This window comes from Saccopteryx bilineata, chromosome 2 (genome assembly GCF_036850765.1).
Source record: "Saccopteryx bilineata isolate mSacBil1 chromosome 2, mSacBil1_pri_phased_curated, whole genome shotgun sequence".
NCBI classification, from domain to species: domain Eukaryota; kingdom Metazoa; phylum Chordata; class Mammalia; order Chiroptera; family Emballonuridae; genus Saccopteryx; species Saccopteryx bilineata.
The window spans coordinates 131,281,739-131,303,321 of NC_089491.1; the positions used below are offsets into that span (position 1 = coordinate 131,281,739).

General features: G+C 38.1%; 1 protein-coding gene across 7 annotated transcripts in view; it reads left to right on the forward strand.

The window, feature by feature from the left end:
• The first annotated feature begins 232 nt into the window (after positions 1-232).
• MDM1 (Mdm1 nuclear protein) overlaps positions 233-21,583 on the forward strand; it is a 31,375-nt gene continuing 10,024 nt past the window's right edge. For 3 of the 7 annotated variants that reach the window (XM_066257823.1, XM_066257826.1, XM_066257827.1), the window contains exons 1-9: positions 233-393; positions 1,400-1,514; positions 5,284-5,657; positions 6,708-6,842; positions 12,187-12,354; positions 13,511-13,614; positions 13,703-13,802; positions 19,735-19,764; positions 20,094-20,269. In XM_066257823.1, coding sequence (XP_066113920.1) covers positions 376-393; positions 1,400-1,514; positions 5,284-5,657; positions 6,708-6,842; positions 12,187-12,354; positions 13,511-13,614; positions 13,703-13,802; positions 19,735-19,764; positions 20,094-20,269 — 1,220 coding nt within the window. In that variant the 5' untranslated portion in view covers positions 233-375. Of the gene's footprint in view, positions 394-1,399; positions 1,515-4,853; positions 4,928-5,283; positions 5,658-6,707; positions 6,843-12,186; positions 12,355-13,510; positions 13,615-13,702; positions 13,803-19,734; positions 19,765-20,093; positions 20,270-21,583 lie in introns of those variants that run through there. The other 4 variants (XM_066257824.1, XM_066257825.1, XM_066257828.1 and 1 more) reach the window with 4 other exon arrangements.

Sequence of the window (21,583 nt, forward strand, 5' to 3'; positions counted from 1 at the left end):
TCCGCTCAAGACAAAGCTCCCGCGGGCCCCACCCACCGCGGTTCCCGGAGCCTCATTGGCCGGCCTTCCGCCCGCCATCTTTATTAGCCCTCGCGATTTGGCGCGGGAGGCGGACGTCCCCCTTTCGGGCATCGATTGGTGGAATATTAATGAGGGTAAGCAGTTTTCCAAATTTCTATTGGTTCTCAAGCTTCAGACTAGGCAGGGAAAGGCAGAGCGACAGGGCTCAAGGAGGGAAGCGCGGAATGCGCCGGCGCGTAGTCGGGGACGCCAGGCCGAGGGTTTTGCTAGGAAACCGGCTGTTGTTGCCCCGCCCCCCTCGGGGCTTTTTGTCCCGTTAACTGTCGGAGTGCGGGGGTTCCAGCGCCGGCCGACATGCCGGTGCGCTTCAAGGTGAGCCCGGGGTCCCCAAGCCCGAAGGCTGATGGGGGGGTGCCGGGGCGGGGCGGGTGCGGGGCGCGGTAGCCTCGCTTTGTGCGCCGCGCCCCTCGGCCCCGCAGAGCCTGTCAGCCCCGGAACCTGCCACCCACAGCCCCGGAGGATGCTGGTCTCGTCTGACCCAGCTCCTCTCCGGTCACACTCACTTCCGAGTTGCCTTGCGGTAGCGTGAGGCGGTGCTGAGCCGGGTTCGGGAAGCTGGAGGAGTGGCAGTGCAGGGAGAGCGCTGTATAATGGACTTCAGATTGGGACGCCTGTGGCCTGTCTCGCAGCTTAGCATTTAACGCCCCTCCCCCTTTAAAACTTTAAAAGTGCGCGTGTTTTTTAAAGGCTTGAGAAACGGGATCTTTACAGGATAAGGACGGTATAAGAAATACACATTATTCATAGCTGTGCGTTTGGTTCGTTAAAAGTGCCAGATAGCTGACAGGGTCAAACACCCATCAACTAACAAAGAGTTTGACCACAGCTTTCCCCAGTCCCTGACTGCCTTAGCCTTTTATCTTAAGCGCTTGTATCCAGAATGGGAGGGGAATTTGTCTTTCTTCAGTTGACTTTACAACATTTCGAAAAGGACTAGACATAATACATAATATTGTATACTCGGTTAGACCTTAATTTAGGATAATTATAGTGACGGGGATTTAGATCGTCACTGTTACTGGAGAAGAGCCCAGGCTTGAATTCAGATAGCCAGCAAAAGGGCAGATGTTCTGAGCCTCAGATTCCTGCTAGCATCTGCCTCAAGTGGTTGTGAGGATTAAAGGATATAACACATGGGACTGCTTAACATGGGGCTGGGTAAATATTAGCTGTTCTTAAGGAGCTCTTCTTTGTTTAATTACCAACCTTAGTAAGTCTTGGAGCCCTTTTTAGAGATTGGGAAATTGTTTTTACTGATGCCTGCTTTAACACAACGTTCATTCATTGCATTGTACTCAAACTGTACTTTGCATTACAGGGGCTGAGTGAATACCAGAGGAACTTTCTGTGGAAAAAGTCATACTTGTCAGAGTCATGTAATTCCTCAGTGGGCCGAAGGTACCCATGGGCTGGACTTAGATCAGATCAATTAGGTAAGTTGGGCAAACTGATAGCCAATATAACTTGAATAAGCCTTGGGTTAAATTTGCAAAGTAATTAAAAAATTGTGAAGCTTTGGTCAGTTGGCCTGGTTGACTTCTGCATTAGTTATTTAACAAATACTCATTGACAGTGTACTATAGGCCAGGATGATTGCCTGTCTTCTAGGGATATAGCCTCGATCTAGACAAAGACCCTTAACTGTGGGGAAGAGCAATGAACAAGTAACTCAGTATAAAATAAACCAGGAGATTTCAGGCTGGTATATAAAATTGTAGGCTAGCATGATGGATAACTTTAGGGAGAGATGGATTGGAGGAAATATGCTGTAGATTTGATATTTGAGCTGAGACATGAAAGCTTAGAGTAGACTAACGTGGGGAGGAGTACTGCTGAGGGGTTGAGGAATTGAAACTTGGATAGACTGAGTAGGTTGCCGAAGTTTCACAGCTAGTAAATGATAGAACCATGATTTGAAATCAAGACTGTACTGTTCAAAATCCATGAAGTCAGAGGCCACATTTTGTCATCATAGGTGCTTCCTCCCTTTATACTAGGGAAGTCAGAACCCTGGGCCAAGGTTTCCCAAAGCATGGTAGAGAGAAGAAGGGACGGACTGACTTTATTCTACCTGCTTGCTTAGTTCTCCCTAACCAGAGTGTAAGACCTCTGAGAGCAGGGCTCTGTCTGTCTGCACCACCTTGTTACCACGTAGTAGCTGACATACACTTGTGCTTATTAAAACTATCAGTAATTCCTGAAATACTGAATAAACCTAAGTTTTAATCCACATGAGCTGTGTGGCCTTGGGCAAATTTGGCTTGTTTCACAAAGTGGGATTTAGGAAGCATATTGCACAGGATTGCTGGGAGGGATTAAATCAGGTGTTGCCTGGTAAGGGCATGTACACGGATGAATGCTTGGTGCCTCATATGTGACGTGTGAGAGGGCCTGATGGGTGGTAAATAAGTTCCTTAAATGATAAGTGTGTTAAGCCAGGAAAAGAAAAGGCTTACAAGTGGGGTGCCAGGTTTGGGAAATTAGTAAAATTGAGAGTATTTCTAGGATTAGGTTTGGAGAATAGAAGGAAGACTTGGCGAGAGGGGTGGCTCCTTTAGGGACCTTGTGAAGAGTCAGGATCCCTTGCCCAGAGCTTGATTTCAAAGGCTGGATGTCCCTGCTTCTTGGGCAGGGTGGTGCTTATAATCCTCTTCAAATGACTGGAAATTCCACGGATACCCAAAACAAATCTCTTAAAAGTGTGGCTGCTCCACTGAGGGCCTCGAGGTATCTTATGACATTGGGAAACGGGGTAACCAAATAGTTGCCTCCATGACATTTTAGCTTAGATGAAGTATATTTGAAGGTTGAGAGGTGATGAACTGAGACTGGGAGTGTAAGGCCAGTGGCCCCCACCGTGGCCATGCAGGTTCCTATTGGATTCGGGCAGATGGTAAAGGAACTGTGGAGCCAGAAAATGGTGGGCCATTCCATTTCTTAAAGTCTTAAAATGGCAGACGAACAAACGGGCAGGGCTCCCAAGCCCCTCAGCATTCAGGACTCCCCCAGATGCACAGGCCCCACCAGCCTCAGCACTCCCCAGCCAAACAGGCTGGGTGGAAATCAGGGCTCCCAAGCCCCAACTCGGTCTGTTTCCACAATCTGGACTCATTCTCCAGACTCACTGTCAGGATGAGAATCAGGAGGGAGCTCCTGATTCTCCCTCTGCTCTCCCCAGCCAAAAACTAGCTAAGGGAAGAAACCCTTTCTCCAGCAAACAATAGCCCCTCCCAAGCAGGAAGGCACCCCGCAATTTGCATTATGTTGCCCTGAGGGCAATCATGGCAGCCTTCCATAGACTATACACACAGGGCACACATGGCTCTGCCCCAATACAAGTGAGCAAACCTAAACATTTGTTTACCCAACAGGGAGCACAACCCCTCTGGAGAATGATACCTCACAAGCGGAGGATTAGGTAAGGGGAAGCCAGCGTGAGAACTCCTGGATGCTCATAGAGGGAGGTGGGAGGCTCGCCAGGAACAGCAGCAGTGTTACCTAGGGCTGCCTGGACATTCTGTTAACAAAGTGTAGTTTTTCCCCAGAGTGTATTTTTACTGGTGCTGGGACACAGGGCAGGCCACCTGAGATCTTCCCCTTTTATTTTGCTCTTCTACCAGAAGCCTTCTCTCTTAAAGCAGAAGTCTAGGGCAGTGGTCTCAAACTTTTTAGCTTTTATACCCCCTGAAAAAACTTAGAAGGTCTTTGTATTCCTTCACGTTTTTAAGTTGATAATTTACTTTTTTTTTTATTATAAATGTAACATAGTTTTGAAGAATGTGGTTTCTGGTATATTAAATATTGTACATGTATTTTACATTTATTTTGTTAAAACTGGAGTTGCCAATTTAGCTCATCCAGTTTATGGTAAATATTCATCATAGATATAAGTGGTAAAGTTAGTCCTCCTTGGTAAAACTAATCAAAATTATTTTCTGTGAGAAAAAGGATCTAACCTTTTCAATCCAGGTAAATGTGGTGATATACATACAGTTTATGCATTTCGTTTGACAACACTCTTGCACCTGAATTTTAATTCTAAGACGGTAGATGGAAAAGGTGTAGAGCTGGATGAAATAAGGTGCCGCGTTATTCCTAATCTCTGTCTCCTTTGCTTTGCTGTCAGATTTTCTCCCTCAGGAGTTATACTTTCTTGAATTATCCCTTTGTTTTCCTTCCCTATGAGATAGTTTTTATACCCTGGGGCTGGTTGAGAGGTGTGCCTTTCTTTTGTGAAGTGGGAAAAGGATGCTTATGAAAGGGGTGGTGGGAAATAAAATTACAGATGGCAGGTGCATCTCTTATGCAAATCAGTGTCAGGAAATAACACATATGGAAGTTGGGAGCTGGAAAATGATTCCCTTAAGCTGCTCTTTTCTGTTTTACGCTCTCCCACTCCCCCCTGGAATAGATATGTGCCTCCCAACATATATAGACCCAGTTTGAAGACCACTGAAACCCTTGTAATGGGGACTCTTCAATGGCTGAAACGTCCATGATAGAGGCTAAAGAACATGGCAGGTTTTCTGTCCACCCCCTGCTCTTTCCTTTTCCTTCCCTTCCCTTCCCATCTTACCATTCTTCCCCACTCTGCAGTCTTGTATATAAAGAATGGCCCCAAACTGGGGCAGTATCTTAGTGTCTGTCATTCCACAGAGCTCCTCTTACCTGGGCAGAAGGTTAAGTTTTTTGGACATTTGCTTGCTAGACATAAATATAGAGAAATAGTATCTTAGCTCTTATTAAAAGGGTTCATTCTCTTGAATTCTCAGGAAATCAAGGCAAATATAGAGCCAAGATCCAACATAATGACATCTCATCCCTTCTCATCTTGGTCTGCTCTTAATAAGAGAAGCCTTGTGAAAAGTTCCAAATTTTGACAGTACCAGGGCCTATTGTTCTGTTAAGTAGCACAGGAGAGTAATTAGAAATGGTGGCAGCATGTGCTGCCTGACTTGCCAGGCGCATCACGTTGTGGTTCTAGTGACTTTTGTGAGGATAACTTGAACATTGTGACCCTAATTTTATGGTCTAACTTTTAATATTTATTTAAAGCAAAATTAAAGATTTTATGTTGAAAAACTATGCTTATAGTCTTAACTGAATTTTATATTTTATTTCTCCTCTCATAGATATTACTAAAAGTTGTCCCTGTAACTTTATGCTTTGATAGCTGCTACTTTTGTACACTATATTTTGTAGGAATCACGAAAGAGCCAAGTTTTATTTCAAAAAGAAGAGTCCCTTACCATGACCCACAGATTTCAAAATCTCTTGAGTGGAATGGAGCTACCTCAGAGAATGATGTGTTCGTATCACCAGCACCTGAAGCCCCCAAAGCACCAGAATCACAAAGGGCAGAACAAAAGCAAGATGTTAACCAAGAAAGAGTTCTTGCACTAGAAGCCTCCAGGGTTCCCAAGAGGACCAGATCTCACTCTGCAGACTCCAGAGCTGAAGGGGCTGGAGATATTGTGGAAAATAATAAGGATGTAATAGCAAACCATATACCAGCTAATGAAAATGTGGAACTGGAACATTCTACCAAGCTTCCCTCTGAAAGCATAGATAATACGGTAAGTATATTCACCGTATTTCTTTACACAAGCACAAAATTCTTTGTAGATGTCATCATTTTAATAATACTACATTTAATACTTAAAATTTCTCCATTGTTGTTTCCTTGTCTATAGGATATTAACAAGAGGCTGTTGACTTTATTGTGAATTAGTTCTGTTCTTAATGGTCACTTTGTACTGGTTATACTAAGGTATCTCTTCATTGGGTGGACAGCTTGCTTCTGGATTTTATTCAACATATATCAGCACCTGAGTCCTAAGGGAGAGATCAAGTTGAGACAGAGAAGGGGAGTAGGTCATTACCTCTGGCAGGGATGGTGAGCTGATTTTACCTAGGCTCTTTTCAATTTATTATTGTATGCAAGCAAGGAAAAAAAAAACACAGAATCTCAATTGATGAAATGCAAAAGAAAGGAGAGTTTTGGCTAGATCTCAAAGATCTTGCAGTTCTCTCTTATGTCATAGCTGGCCTGTAGAAGGCCCCTGCGAGCACATAAGCAGAGGCTGCAGGGACCCGTGCAGACATCTCAGTGCCTCCCACATCTCTCCATTCCACTGTGCTTCTTTCCCATTTCATGCCCATCGCTGAATGGAACCACGGAGAGGCATTGAGAAGTGTTGGAGAAGAACCCATGGCTTGTGAAAACCAGGGGGCGTAGGGGAATCAAGGAAGGTGATGTATAAGTCTGGTGGGCAGGGGAAGGGGTGTCCCAGAAGCAACGTGGGGATGAAGCAAGGGGCTGTTGTTTCTTAGTAGTAGTTAATTATAAATAATTGATAGGGAAGAACTGAAAGATGTTAATCTTTTTCTGGGATGCATAGTATTTCTTGACAGTATTAAGAAAGGAATTCTAAATAGATTGACAATTTAAAAGGGAGATTATCAATTGAGAAAAGTTAGTTGTACAACAATGTGGATGTAATTAATAATGCTGTACTGTACACTTAAAAATTTGTTAAAAGTGAATTTCATGTTATGTTTTTTACCATATTAAAAAAAAGTTTGAATGATAACTTGTAATGACTTTGGGATTTTTTTCCTAACAGTTGGATAGAGTTCTGCAGAAGAAAGCTGGATTGACTGTTGTTCCTTCACATAGTGTCTTGAGAAATTCTGAATATCAAAGGCAGTTTGTTTGGAAGACCCCTAAAGAAACTGCTCCAGTTTTTGCAGCCAATCAGGTAGTTTAATGGATCTAATACATCATTTTTGAATATCATCATTTAATCTAGTTATAAATTATAAAAACTAATTGCTGTAAGAAATTAGATAATTAAGTAAGTCTGGGGGTATATTCTAGAGAAGTGAAAATGAGAGTCTTGCTAAAATCTTTCTATAACTTGTGATTTATAATAATAATACTAAATTGTCCTAGGCTACTGATGACTACTGTTGCCAGATCCATTTTGTATACCAAATATGAGACAGGTTAATGAAAACTTTGGACTAGTCAGTTTTTGCATGCTCTGATTTATTTACTAAAAAATATTAAATTTCATTCTAAAATGTGTTTCGTTAACTAATATATGTTTTTCTGTCCTCTAAGAAAGACATAACTGCTTTGGATATTTATTTTAATAAATGGAAAATATTTTGATAGTAACAAGGTAGATAACTATCTTTTTATTAAATGAACAGTAAGAGGAATTGAAAATTTATAAGATTCAAAAACTATAATGATTACTAAATGTGACATTAGAGTCATTGTATCCTTGCACAATTTTAGTATTGGATTACCATTTCTAATAAATACTCGTTTGTTTTACTACTGTCATCTCTGGAGACTTCTTAGGCTCTTAACTCTTATTTACATTTTTAAATGTTCTCCTAGGCCTAAGTAGGAAACACTTCCATTTAGAATATCCCCAGAGACTCATGACAGCTCAGACTTTTGTTTCTCTTCATCTTTGTGTTTTTCTTTATAAACACACTCGCGCGCACACACACAAGCACACGCATGCGCCTTCAAATACCCTCACATTCATTTTCTCCTCAACACTCACTATACCTATACCCCTAAGAACTGAGAGGATAATTAAATTCAGTAAGGCAAGAATTAGTCATCTTACACTAAGCTAATATCACCAGTGATCCTATAAATTGTGAAAGCTTTGGATTTATTTAGTTGTTATTCAGTTTTTTTTAAAACCTGAAATTTATATAACATTTTAGAAACATATAAAATAATATAAAGTGATATATGTACTCTTTATGAACCTAGTAAATAGGACTAATACTTCTTTTGCTGGTTTATAAGTATTCTTGATGGTAAATGTACCTAAAAAAATTACTTAATACCTGAGAATTATGAATTCTTCAGTTTTCAGTTTCACCTTTAAAATAGGGCTGATTCAAATTAAAGCCCATTGACAACTTTTATATTTTTCAGTGAAAGTATTATAGAAATGTTCTTTTTATATAGAGTCAGAAGTATAAAACCACTAGTAATACTTTAGTGATTTTATTTTTTGCCTTAAGATTTCAAAGAATTTTTTGGGGAAGCAAATACTCTTTGATACTTCGAAGCGAATCAGTTTCAAAGTCTGTGGATTGAAGAGTTCTGTGACAGAAATTGAATGCTTGTTGGGAACCACTAAAGGAGCTGTTTAGCTCTGTTTTATCAGACACCTGCTTTCTGAAAGGATGTCTTATATTAATGTGTAAAGGAGTCAGAATAGTTTGGGGCAGGAAAATACTCGAAGTTATACTGTAATTTAAAAAGATACAGTGTTTGGAGTCGATCTTTATGAAGATACACTAGTCAGTTATATAGCAATAATATACTTTATTTGAGCACCATCTTTTTCATTTGCTTTCCTTGTAATCAGTAGTAATATATCATAAAATGGAAACCGTATTATGAAGTATTAAGGATAAAAGGAAACATTTAAAGATAGAAACATAATAATTAGGTGACTTTTCCCTTGCCTTAAGCAAAAAGTAAGCAAGCAAAGAAACAAAAACCAAACAAATGAAAACACACTAGACATTCAAAACGTTAAGAATTTTCTATCATCTCAGGAAGAAAAAAAATTCATGTTGAGGGAAAAAACCTGTAAAGCTAATGTCTATGTTCATATTCTTAAAATATGCCTATTCTACTAATTCCATTACCAAACTGATGAGAGACTGGGGAGAAGAGAAATGATTCATTACTTCTTTTGGCTTAAGCATTATTTTGATTATAATATTATTCAAAATACAGTACTAATGAATATAGATGGTTGAACTTCAGATTTTTCCCCAGGTTCTTGAGGTATAATTTACAAAAAGTTATATATATGTGTACAATGTAATGTTTTAATATATGTATATCTTGTGAAATAATTACCACAATGAAACGATCACATCTATCATGTGACATAGTTACCTTATTTGTGTGTGTTGAGAAAACTTAAGAGCAAGACTCTTAGCAAGTTTCAAGTACACTGCTCACAAAAGTTAGGGGGTCAGGGAACGTGCAGATATTCCAGTGCTTTCAGCCTTGTGTATAGTGCATTTTCACCAATGAAATAAAAGTTGGTTTTGCATCTCATTTGCATAATCAGACTACTTTCTTTGACTTGTCATTTGCTTTTCTGATGTTCTTGTTTAATAAGAAAATATCAAATGCTTTTTTTAACTGCTTCATATTCATTTTGAAATGTCCCCTGATTTTTGTGAGCAGTATATATTTATATAATAGCTACCATGCTGTACTTGAGATCTGCAGAACTTCCTTATCCGTATAATTGAAATTTTGGACCCTCTGGCCAGCATCTCCCAATTTCCTCCACCCACTAGCGCCTGGCAGCCACTGTTCTACCCTACTTCTATGAGTTTGACTTTTAGCTTCCACATGTAAATGTAATCATGCAGTATTTGTCTTTCTGTGCCTGGCTAATTTCAGTTAACTTATCTTCTCCAGGTTCATCCATGTTGCAAATGACAGGATTTTCTTCTTTTCTATAAGTGGAATAAGTATTCCATTTTGTATGTATGTCACATTTTCTTTATCCGTTCATCTGTCAATGGACACTTAGGTTCATTCTATATCTTGGCTATTGTGAATAATGCTGCAATGAACAAGGAAGTGCAAAAAGCTCTCTGACATACTGATTTCACTTCCTGTAGAAATATATCCAGAAATGGAATTGCTGAATCATATGGTAGTTCTATTTTTAATTTTTTGAGGAACCTCTATACTGTTTTCCATAATGGCTCTACTAATTTATATTCCCACCAACAGTGTACAGGGTTTTTCCACATCCTTGCCAGCACTTATCTTTTGTATTTTTTTGGTTTTTTAATTAATTAATTAACTTATTTATTAATTTATTTTTTACAGAGACAGAGTGAGTCAGAGAGAGGGATAGACAGGGACAGACAGACAGGAACAGAGAGAGATGAGAAGCATCAATCATTAGTTTTTCGTTGTGTGTTGCAACACCTTAGTTGTTCATTGATTGATTTCTCATATGTGCCTTGACCTCGGGCCTTCAGCAGACCGAGTAACCCCTTGCAGGAGCCAGTGACCTTGGGTTCAAGCTGGTGGGATTTTGCTTAAACCAGATGAGCCCGTGCTTAAGCTGGCGACCTCGGGGTCTCGAACCTGGGTCCTCTGCATCCCAGTCCGACACTCTATCCACTGCGCCACCACCTGGTCAGGCTGTATTTTTTATAATAACCATTCTATCAGGTGTGAGCTGATTATCTCATTGTGGTTTTGATTTACATTTCCCTGATGATTTATGATGTTGATTATCTGTTTGTACACCCATTGGCCATTTGTATGTCTTCTTTGAAAAATGACTATTCAGTTCCTTGGCTTATTTTTCTTCTTGTTTTTTTGTTTTTTATTTTAGAGAGAGGGAGGGACAGACAGACAGGAAGGGAAATCCATGAGAAGCATCAATTCTTTGTTGCGGCACCTGAGTTGTTCCTTGATTGCTTTCTCATATGTGTTTTGATGGGAGGGGCTCCCCCCAATCCGGTGACTTCTTGCTTAAGCCAGCGACCTTGGGCTCAAGCAGGCGACTTTGGGTTCAAGCAAGTAACCTTAAGCTTCAAGACAGTGACCTTTGGGCTCAAGTCAGTGAACATGAGGTCATGTCTAGGATCCCAGGCTGAAGCGAGTGACCCTGTGCTCACGCTGGTCAGACTGCGCTCAAACTGGTGACCCTGGGGTTTAGAAGCTGGGTCCTCAGCATCCCAGGCCAGTGCTCTATCCACTGTGCCACCTCCTGGTCAGGCCTTCTGCCCATTTCTTTTTTTTTTTTTTTTTTTTTTTTTTTGTATTTTTCTGAAGTTGGAAATGGGGAGGCAGTTAGACTCCCGCATGCGCCTGACCGGGATCCACCTGGCACGCCCACCAGGGGGCGATGCTCTGCCCATCTGGGGTGTCGCTCTGTTGCGACCAGAGCCACTCTAGCGCCTGGGGCAGAGGCCATGGAGCCATCCCCAGCGCCCGGGCCATCTTTTGCTCCAGTGGAGCCTCGGCTGCGGGAGGGGAAGAGAGAGACAGAGAGGAAGGAGGGGGGGAGGGGTGGAGAAGCAGATGAGCGCTACTCCTGTGTGCCCTGGCCAGGAATCGAACCTGGGACTTCCGCACGCCAGGCCGACACTCTACCACAGAGCCAACTGGCCAGGGCCAATCTGCCCATTTCTAATTGAATTTTTTTTTTCTTTTGACTTGTATGAGTTCTAGTGTATTAATCCTTTTTTAAGTATGTGATTTGCAAATATTTTCTCCCAGTTCATAGGTTGCTTTTGTTGATGGTTCCTTTGCTGTGCTTTTTAGTTTGATGTAGTCCCACTTGTTTATTTTTGCTCTTTGTAACTTTACTTTTGGCATCAAATTAAAAATAAATCATTGCCAAGACTGATGTAAAGGAGCTTACCCCCTATGCTTTCTTCTAGAAGTTTTATGGTTTTAGGTCTTATGTTCGAGTCTTGAACTTATTTTGACTTGATTTTTTGTATGGCGTAAGACTTTTGTAGATTCATTCTTTTTTTATGTGGTTGTCTGGTCTTTCAAATACAACTTATTGAAGAAACTGTCCTGTCCCTTTTGTAAATTCTTGGCTCCTTTGTTGTAAATTAACTGTGTGTGGGTTTATATCAGGACTCCATATTTTGTTACATTGATCTGTGTATGTATTTTTATGCATCTTTGCCCATTTAAAAAAAAATTAGGTTGTTTTCTTGCTATTGAATTTTTGAGTTCCTTAATATATTTTGAATATTGACCCTTTATGGGATCTAAGGTTTGTATATATTTTCTTTAATTCCATAGATTGTCTCTTCGCTCTGTTTTCTTTGTTGTATAGGAGGTTCTTAGTTTGGTACAATCTCATTTGTCTATTTTTGCTTTTATTGCCCTTTGGATATTAATTAGACATGTGAAATGAAATTACAGTCATATAGTTTTGTCATTTTTGTATTCTATGATTAAACTTTATGTGTAAAATTTTTTGAGATATTGAAAAACTGAGTTCTGTATATTTAATCCACAAAAAACTAAACTAAGATAATTTTTGTTTTAAGGTTTTGCACAATAAAAGCAAATTTGTTCCACAATTCAAAGGTAACTCAACAATCCATGAAACTGAATATAAAAGAAATTTTAAGGGCTTATCTCCAGTGAAAGAACCAAAATTAAGAAATGATTTAAAAGAAAGCGGATATTTTGAAACAACATCTTCTGAAAAAAAGGTATTTATCAACCCTTTAAACAAAACAAAAAACCTCATTTTAGACTCTATGCATTTTTTTTTTCACTTAGCACTGCTTGAAATTTTGTTTTTAGCTAGTTCATTAAGTCATGAGTGTGTTCATTAAATGCCAGATGTTCACTGAGCACTTAGTGGGATCTGGGCATTAGTTAATATGAGAATACAGTGATAACCATGCTAAACTCTAAACAGCTCTTTGGCTCTTAGGGAGACAGAGATGTAAATAGCTAAATATAATACAGTGTGATGAATGCTTAGCAAATATAGCAGGTAAGTCTGCTGTATCTAACATCAGATGATTGTCCTTACAGTAATGTGAGCTCTAGGAGTAACAATAGTGACAGAAGCAAATACTTTAAATTAAATAATGGAAATCAAACTCAAACGCATATATACACGTTATTTTAAACCAAAATTTTAGAATGCTAATTATAGCCAGTATAATTCACATGGTTTATGTCAGGATATACAAACACCTGCTTCTATGTGATATTATAGCTGTTTAAGTTACAACATCAGATTAAAATTATTGTAAACTATAGGTAAATAGGGTATAGTTCTAATTTTTTAAACTCCTAAAAGAATGTCATATTTGATATTTTATGGGTTCTAAAAATAGAACTTATACGACTAAAAGTAAAGTTGTGTGTGTGTGTGTGTGTGTGTGTAAGTTTTTTTGGAGTCTGATGTTCTTAGAAAAACGAATGATTAAGTTATTATTTAGTAAAGCAAGGTGGTAACTTCTTAATTGGAGCCTTATATTTAATTACAGTAACACAATTAAATGTAAATTTGGAATAACAAAGGCACATACACATATAAAACTACTCAAAAGTAGTAATATAGTTTATTTATTTAGATGTTTATTTGTTAAAGATTTTTTTCTAGCCAAGGATAATTTTAATTGTTAGAAAATGAAACTATATCGTGAGCTATACTTCAAAAAACTAGTCATATATCTAATTTTAAAACTTGCTTGTTGATTTCTTGTAATTTCTATGTTATCTTTAGTAGTTAAAGCTTATTTCTAAAGACAGAATTGTAATACAGAATCCAAGTATACCTTATAACATTTATGCTTTCATTTTAAGGTATAAAATATTTTAGCATAAAAAGTTCAAATTTTTTTATTTTAGTGTAATAAAACAGATTATTCTTTAAAGTTAGAAGCAGAGATGGAATCAAAAGACTTATGTCAGCCTAAAAAGAAGTGTACTCCTTGGAGACATCAAAGGCTTGGGTATGTATTTTATAAGATAAATAGCATAGTATTTAAATACTTGACATGGTGAAATATTTACTCTTTTTTTTTTTTTTATTTCCGTTAGGAAGGTGCATTCTGAATATAGAGCCAAGTTTCTGAGCCCAGCCCAGTATTTATATAAAGCTGGGGCTTGGACACGTGTGAAGGAAAACATACCAAACCATGTGAGTATACATAAGCTCAGTAAGTCCACATCTTCTTTGAACCCTTTTCAGTTTAATTTTACAGTGAGTTTGATTTAGTAATAGAGATAATTTAAAGATGTGTGATACAATAATAGTAATAAAAGTATCAGGAGCTTAAAGTTGTATTAGGATATAATTTATTAGTGTGTTTACTTTTTAAATACCAACTAGCTCCTTAGATATTAATATTTATAGTTATAAAGTCTTTAAAGTTAAAAATATTTTTATATTTTATTGTGTTAATAAAGTCATTTTATAGAATTATAGCATGATAAGTTTGATTATTTTATAACATTCATACCTCCACCGTTGCAATTGAAAATTAATTATTTTCAAGATTAGTTTGTCTGACAGTGGTGTCTCCTGTCATGTGTCTTGTGACAGGGAAGTAGTGGCCTGTGTTGATAGAGGTTTGAGTACCATGTCAGGATACCTGACATATGGGGGAAATTCTGGGGATCTCAAAGAAAGGTTTGAGGGAAAGGGTAATCCTTGATCTGGGAAGTGCCAGTTTAGTACTAGCTTCTTATAGTCAAAGGATAAACAGTGGAGCTTTTTTGGTTATTGTATAATTAGCATCTTTTCAACCACATCTTGATTTATTTTTTGCCTTTTCTATGTGAATTAGCTGAATTAAAACATGTCACTTTAGATTAGGCATCAGTAAACACTCCCTCTCCCTATTATTGTAGAGAGCGATAATTTGGATGGGGAATGAATCTTTTATTTAGCTTCGTACTTAAAACCGTGGCTAGCAATTACATGTCATCAGCTTCTGGGGGAAGGCATTGGCACTTGGAGCTGCTGACTTTTTGCATTGTCAGCTCCCAGGACCATGTCCTGGTGACTCCTGTGCTCCAGATGTTGTTTCAGGAGGTTCCTTGATTCCTTCCACCATGGCTGCTCTTGGTGTACTCTGCTTCTCTGCTGAGCATGGCTCAGAGGCAGTCCAGACAGAGTAAGAGAAACAGCTTGAAGCTGTCCCAGATATTATTTGAGGCAAAATTCATATATTTACCCTGGTGAGATCAAATTAAAAATATGTACATTGAGCTGCTTATGACCTTAGGGAGGAACTCTGTCTAAAGATTCTGATGGGGAATGAGGAGAAGAAGCTAGGAACAAAGACAGATCACAGGATGTGGACATAGAGGGCTAGTGTGCTGTCAGCTGGTCAGTCACTAGCCTTCCCTGTGTAGGTGTTTTATTAGGTTGAGTTATGAGAAGCTCCTTGTTTTGGAAGAATTATCTCTTAGTCTCTGAGACTTCTTTAAACTAAGATGAGTTGGTATTTAGACTTCAGTACTAAACATATAATGGACTGAGAGGATTCTTCTGTCTGAAGTCCTAATAAGTTGACAGTTGTTATCCTGCCCTGATCCCTGATAGGAGTGAACAGTTTTGTGTTGTTGCTAATTTAAGATCTGTCTTTTCTATTATGATACTTTGGTAATGTAACTTTTGAGAAGAGTTAGTTTTATTAATTACTGTTGGTAGTTGTAAATATTTAAATTAGTGGTATAGTTTGCTTTGACCTTTATGGGTACAATAATTCTGAAAGTAAATTAGAGTTAGAAAACAGTAAGAATTTTTAGTAAAGAGGTCAGTGACCACTGCTGGTGATAAATGTCTATGACCGGGTCATAGACATTTAATATGGCATGTTTTATTTAAGTCTTAGATTTTAATTTTTTTTTACTGAAAGACATTTACTATATGTGGATGCTTATGAAGTATCTAAATATAAGGTACTCCCCTATTTTCCTCTTCCTAACATTTCTGAAGAAATATTATTCATACTCATCACATGCACTTGGATATCAATCAATGACTTTGTTATCAGTAGAATGCTAACTCATTTTTTGAATCATGTTACAGTATTTTAGATTGTATATCACCTACATTTCTTTCTATGTTGTCTGAGATATTGTACTTTTAAGATCTATTTATAGTCTAGTGACTATTTTACCTAAGTTACAAGTACCTATTCATATAATATTGGGGTATGGCTTTATTTGTCCAGTGGCTGTATATTATTATTATTATTTTTTTTTTTTTTTTTTTTTTGTATTTTTCTGAAGTGAGAAGTGGGGTGTGGCAGACAGACTCCCACATGCGCCTGACCGGGATCGACCCGGCATACCCACCAGGCGGCAATGCTCGGCCCATCTTGGGCATTGCTACGCTGCAACCGGAGCCATTCTAGCGCCTGAGGCAGAGGCCATGGAACCATCCTCAGCACCCAGGCCAACTTTGCTCCAATGGAGCCTTGGCTGCAGGAGGGGAAGAGAGAGATAGAGAGAAAGGCTAGGGGGAGGGGTGGAGAAGCAGATGGGCACCTCTCCTGTGTGTCCTGGCCGGGAGTCGAACCTGGGACTCCTGCACGCTGGGCCGATGCTCTACCACTGAGCCAACCAGCCAGGGCCGAGTGGCTGTATATTCTTATCTCCATAATATAAACACTGGCGCTGTTGCTTTTTAAAATGCTCACTTAAAGGATTTTTAAAAATAACCAGAAATTACAATTGATACCTCCTGTCCTCAGAATAGCTACTGAATCTGTGTTAAATTTCCTTTTTTCTTAATTTTTAAGTAATCTAATAATTCAAATTACATTGGTTGAGGTAATTAAAAAATTTAAGAAAAATTAGGTGCATTCAGTATTATTTTAGTTTCATATATATAACATAAGACATTTATATACCTTACAAAGTGATTATGCATAGTTATTATAATATTGCTGACTATATTTTCTATGCTGTATCTTATATTATTGTGCTTTTAGAACTGTACTTTGTACTTCTTAATCTCTTTCACCCTTTTCACCCATTACCCCAACTCCCTCCCATCTCGCAACCTACAATTTGTTCTCTGGGTAATTTTTTTCTAATGTGTCTTTCACAGATAAGTCTTTATTTCAAGATAAAACCCCACATTCTGTAATTTGACAGACATTGTAAAGACTACTAGGTATAAGGATGACTCCACACTTTTGGGGAATTATTTTTGGGAAAAAATGTTTATTTTTTCTCCCCAGTTTTCTAAGTTTGCATTTCCTGTATATAAGTGTTAAGTTATTTTGTCAACTTATTAATTTGGGAGAAGAAATTTAGAAATTAAAACATACTACTTGTGTTTATTATATCATATAATCTGATGCCATTACTTTACCTGGAAAGAGATGTGCATATTGTTTTGATTTGAGTTTGGAAGGGTTTATTTATACCCTTTTTAGTGCCTCTGGTTCTTGACTATAGGGATTGTGCTTAATATTGAGTTCACACCATATATATAATTTACTCTTCTCTTGTAGAATACCTTTCTTGGGAACTATCAACCTTCTAATTTTTTATCTTAGTTTAGGATTATAGAAACTTAAAACTATGTATTAGCAAAATATATCATTAGCACTAAGGTTATTATTAAAGGTTGCTGATAAAGTCAATTTAAAACATTGTTTTGAATGTCAGTAACAAATAGAACTAAGCAAACCTAATTTTTGCAGTATTTCTGTAAGTATCTTTTCTCCCTCCTTTTAAAAAAATTAATGTAAAAAAAGAATGGGATCACTGTGTCCATGGAGGAGATATTCATCCATCCTCTCGTTTATCAAACAGTCAGATCCTCCCACAGGGATAGAATAGTCTTCTCTGCTCCTTCCACTCCACCCTATTCACAGTACAGCACTGATAGGCCCCATTTTTGATCCACTCCTTCAGCTTATATCTCATTTGTTTATTATGGTGTAAACTGTAATATTATGATAATAACTTATCATAGACAAGGAGGTCTGCTTTCCTCTACAAAACTGAGCACACTGAGTACAGGGACTTCCTTGCTTATCTTTGTCTACCAGCCTTTCCGCTCAGGCCTAGCACTTAGTTTACACTCAGGACCGATTGTGGAAGCATTGTTTAAACCAGGGGTCCCCAAACTTTTTACACAGGGGGCCAGTTCACTGTCCCTCAGACCGTTGGAGGGCCGGACTATAAAAAAACCCTATGAACAAATCCCTATGCGCACTGCTCATATCTTATTTTAAAGTAGAAAAACAAAATGGGAACAAATACAATATTTAAAATAAAGAATAAATAAATTTAAATCAACAAACTGACCAGTATTTCTTTGGGAACTATGCTCCTCTCACTGACTACCAGTGAAAGAGTCGTCCCTTCTGGAAGTGCGGTGGGGGCCAGATAAATGGCCTCAGGGGGCTGCATGCGGCCTGCAGGCAGTAGTTTGGGGACCCCTAGTTTAAACACTACATTCTTCCTCACCTTGAGGAGTTCATAGGTTAATGGGGGAGAATGACACAAGCAATTAATTCCAGTAGGATGAAATAAGTAACAGGGATATGCATGAGGGACTTGAAGATCTTAGAGGGAGGAAGAGATGCTAAAGCTTGCAGGTTTTATCATGTAGGTGATAGAGTAGCCATGGAACATTGAATCGTGCAGGACGTATGAGAAATGAAATGTGGATTATATCAAGGCAGTTTATGAAAGGTTCCTGTGCATTCAGAATACCTTGGTTAGTAATTTATCTGACTCAACCCATGTGTCTCAGTTCTACCTGTTAAATGCAAAAACCTCTCAAGTCCTCATTTAATTAACATTGTGGATGAGTTCTGTGACTTTAAACAAAACAATGTATAATGAAACAAGAGTTACATTCCTATAGCGTCTCATTAGTGTTATAATGAAAAGACTTTGAGCGAAATGATGTTGTACGAATCATTATTTAGGATCTGTTGTACTCATAATTTTCTTCAAAGTAGGTATATGAGTTTACAGAAATGATACATGAATATGGCTCAATTTTTTTTAGCAGTGAAGAAAATAATATTTTGAATTATCCTTTAGTAATGTTTTAGGTTTGGTTCATTTGAGCATTTATACAGCTTCTTATGCCATGACAGATGCTGTCCTTTCACTTTGGTTAATTCCCTAGAGATGTAACTTTTTTTTTTTTTGCATGCAATAGTATCTCATTAAGGAACTGAGGATATGTTTCTCCAATTGTTTTTGCAATGCTAAGTTTTATACTTGCTTTATTTGTCTTTAAGTGAAAGCAAGGCAATTTAATCGGTCAGTATCAAGATAGATGTCCTTTTAATGCTAATATTCCATGCTTATGATAAAAAATTAGTTTTTTGAGAATAAAGATTTATATTTTCTTATTTTAATTTTTATTGAGATAACATTGGTTTATAATATTAAACAGATTATTTTAGAATTTTGAGGGGCAATTTAATTTTTTTACATGGTAGAACTGTAATACTTATGGAAACCAGAAGGTGGCAGTATGATGTATAAAATGAAAGGATTTCAAAAGGCTACACTTCACATGGAAATATGTTATTCTTATATTCAGGAATTCAAAGTGCTTTATAGTTCATCAGAACATGATTTTGTATTCTGTCACTTTGTTGAGTATATTACAATTGCTATTTTGTGGGATTAAACATTAGTATGTATTTAATACATCTTTAAGAAGTTAAGGTTTTGCTGATTCCAAGGAAATGTTGAGGAATTTGGAGGGGGAAGCCTTGTGACTCTTTCATTGGGGGCTTTTATACTAAGGACAACTGTATATAAAACTGGGAAATTAAGACTGGGGTTAGGGTTTTTGGTATTTCAGTAATTATCCATGAGTAGGGAAATAGGAATAGTAACTAGGTAACCCATCATGGACAGCATCCTAGCTGTGCAATAATGTGGCTGGTGTTTGAGATAATATTAACATATCTTGGTTATTGAATTAAATATTACTAAAAAATACTAAAATAATTTGGTTGACAAATTTGATATATATATTTAGACGGAAGGATAATAGGTATTTCTGTGATTTCCATTAATATTCAACTGTACATTAACCTGTCATTAAGTATGTTTCTGTATTCCTCTCCTAGGGTTCTCTAAATGCCATGTGGTATGCAGAGGTTGGTTGCTTTTGAGTTTTTAAAAAATTGTAATAATGCATAGAGTACTTGTGTAATTTTAATTTAAATAAGATGTAGGTGTCAATATTTTTTTTAGTTGCTACAAATTTCTCCCTACTTGCTGGCCTGAAATAACTGCATTGTGCTTTAGCTTGACTGTTTTAGTTTCTGCTTAAAAATGCACATAGTTTGATGAATGTATTTGGCTATTTCTGGCTTCCTTTCTCTTTGGTCTCTGGCTGTATGTGTGTTTTGTCATTAATATGCTACTTGGTAATATTTGCAAAGATGCATTTACAGTAATATATGATGTGACTCTCCCTGTGTAGGTTAAAGAACTCCGGGAGAAGGCTGAGTGTTATAGGAAACGAATTCAAGGGACACATTTTTCTCGAGATCATCTGAATCAGATTCTTTCTGACAAAAACTGCTTTTGGGATGTTTCCTCGACCACGAGCTCAGAAGGAACCATTAGTAGTAACATTAGAGCACTAGATCTTGCTGGGTGAGATGTTCTTTGTGTATGGTGAAAAAGTATGTTTTAGCTTATGTAGATCATGGAATTATATAAATGACATACTACTAAAAATTATTCTTCTAGAATGGAGATATGCCAGACATTTATTATATTTCATTATTTTTTGTTTTTTGAAAAATAAAAGTATGCACACTTGCTTTAAACACTTGTATAGCTCTGGCTGGATAGCTTGGTTGGTTAGAGTATTGTCCCATTATCATTTATTAATACATTTTTTTTTTTTTTGTATTTTTCTGAAGCTGAAAACGGGGAGAGACAGTCAGACAAACTCCCGCATGCGCCCTACTGGGATCCACCCGGCACGCCCACCAGGGGGCAACGCTCTGCCCACCAGGGGGCTATGCTCTACCCCTCCAGGGTGTTGCTCTGTTGCGACCAGAGCCACTGCAGCGCCTGGGGCAGAGGCCAAGGAGCTATCCCCAGCGCCCGGGCCATCTTTGCTCCAGTGGAGCCTTGGCTGCGGGAGGGGAAGAGAGAGACAGAGAGGAAGGGGGGGGGGTGGAGAAGCAAATGGGCGCTTCTCCTATGTGCCCTGGCCGGGAATTGAACCCGGGACCTCTGCACGCCAGGCCGACACTCTACCACTGAGCCAACCGGCCAGGGCTATTCATACATTTTTATGGTTAATATGGAACTTAGGTCCTGAGTTATGAAGTGAAAAGATTTAACTTTTTATAAGAAATAGCACACTGATTTGTAGCAAATAAAATACAGTAGTTTTTAGTTGTTACAGTATATTAATACAGTCATACATACCAAATTGAACTATAAATTGTAATTATGTGACGCCTGATTTAAAAGTTCATCACAAAATCTACTCTTTAATACTGTCTGGAAAAGATTACTCTATCTAAAGTAAAAAATTTGTATCCGTTTACCAGATCCACAAATACACTGAAGTTTGTGCACAAACTCTAATTAACTGACCAAATTAGACCATGTGGGATCCTAGTTTATGTGTATAAATGTCAGTTTAGGGGATACATATGAATTTTGTCAGGCATGTGTATGTGAAGGTAGGAATAAGAGGAGATAATATGTTTTATTTTGGAGTATTTTAATGGCAACTCCAGATCACAACTTTAATGTCTTTTTCTTTTTTTTTTTTTATTCAGTGAGAGGAGGGGAGGCAGAGACAGACTCCCATGTATATGCCCCGACCAGGATCCATCTGGCAAGCCCACTAGGGGGCGATGCACTGCCCATCTGGGGAGTTGCTCCATTGCTCAGCAACCAAACACTTCTTAGCGCCTGAGGCGGAGACCATAGAGCCATCCTCAG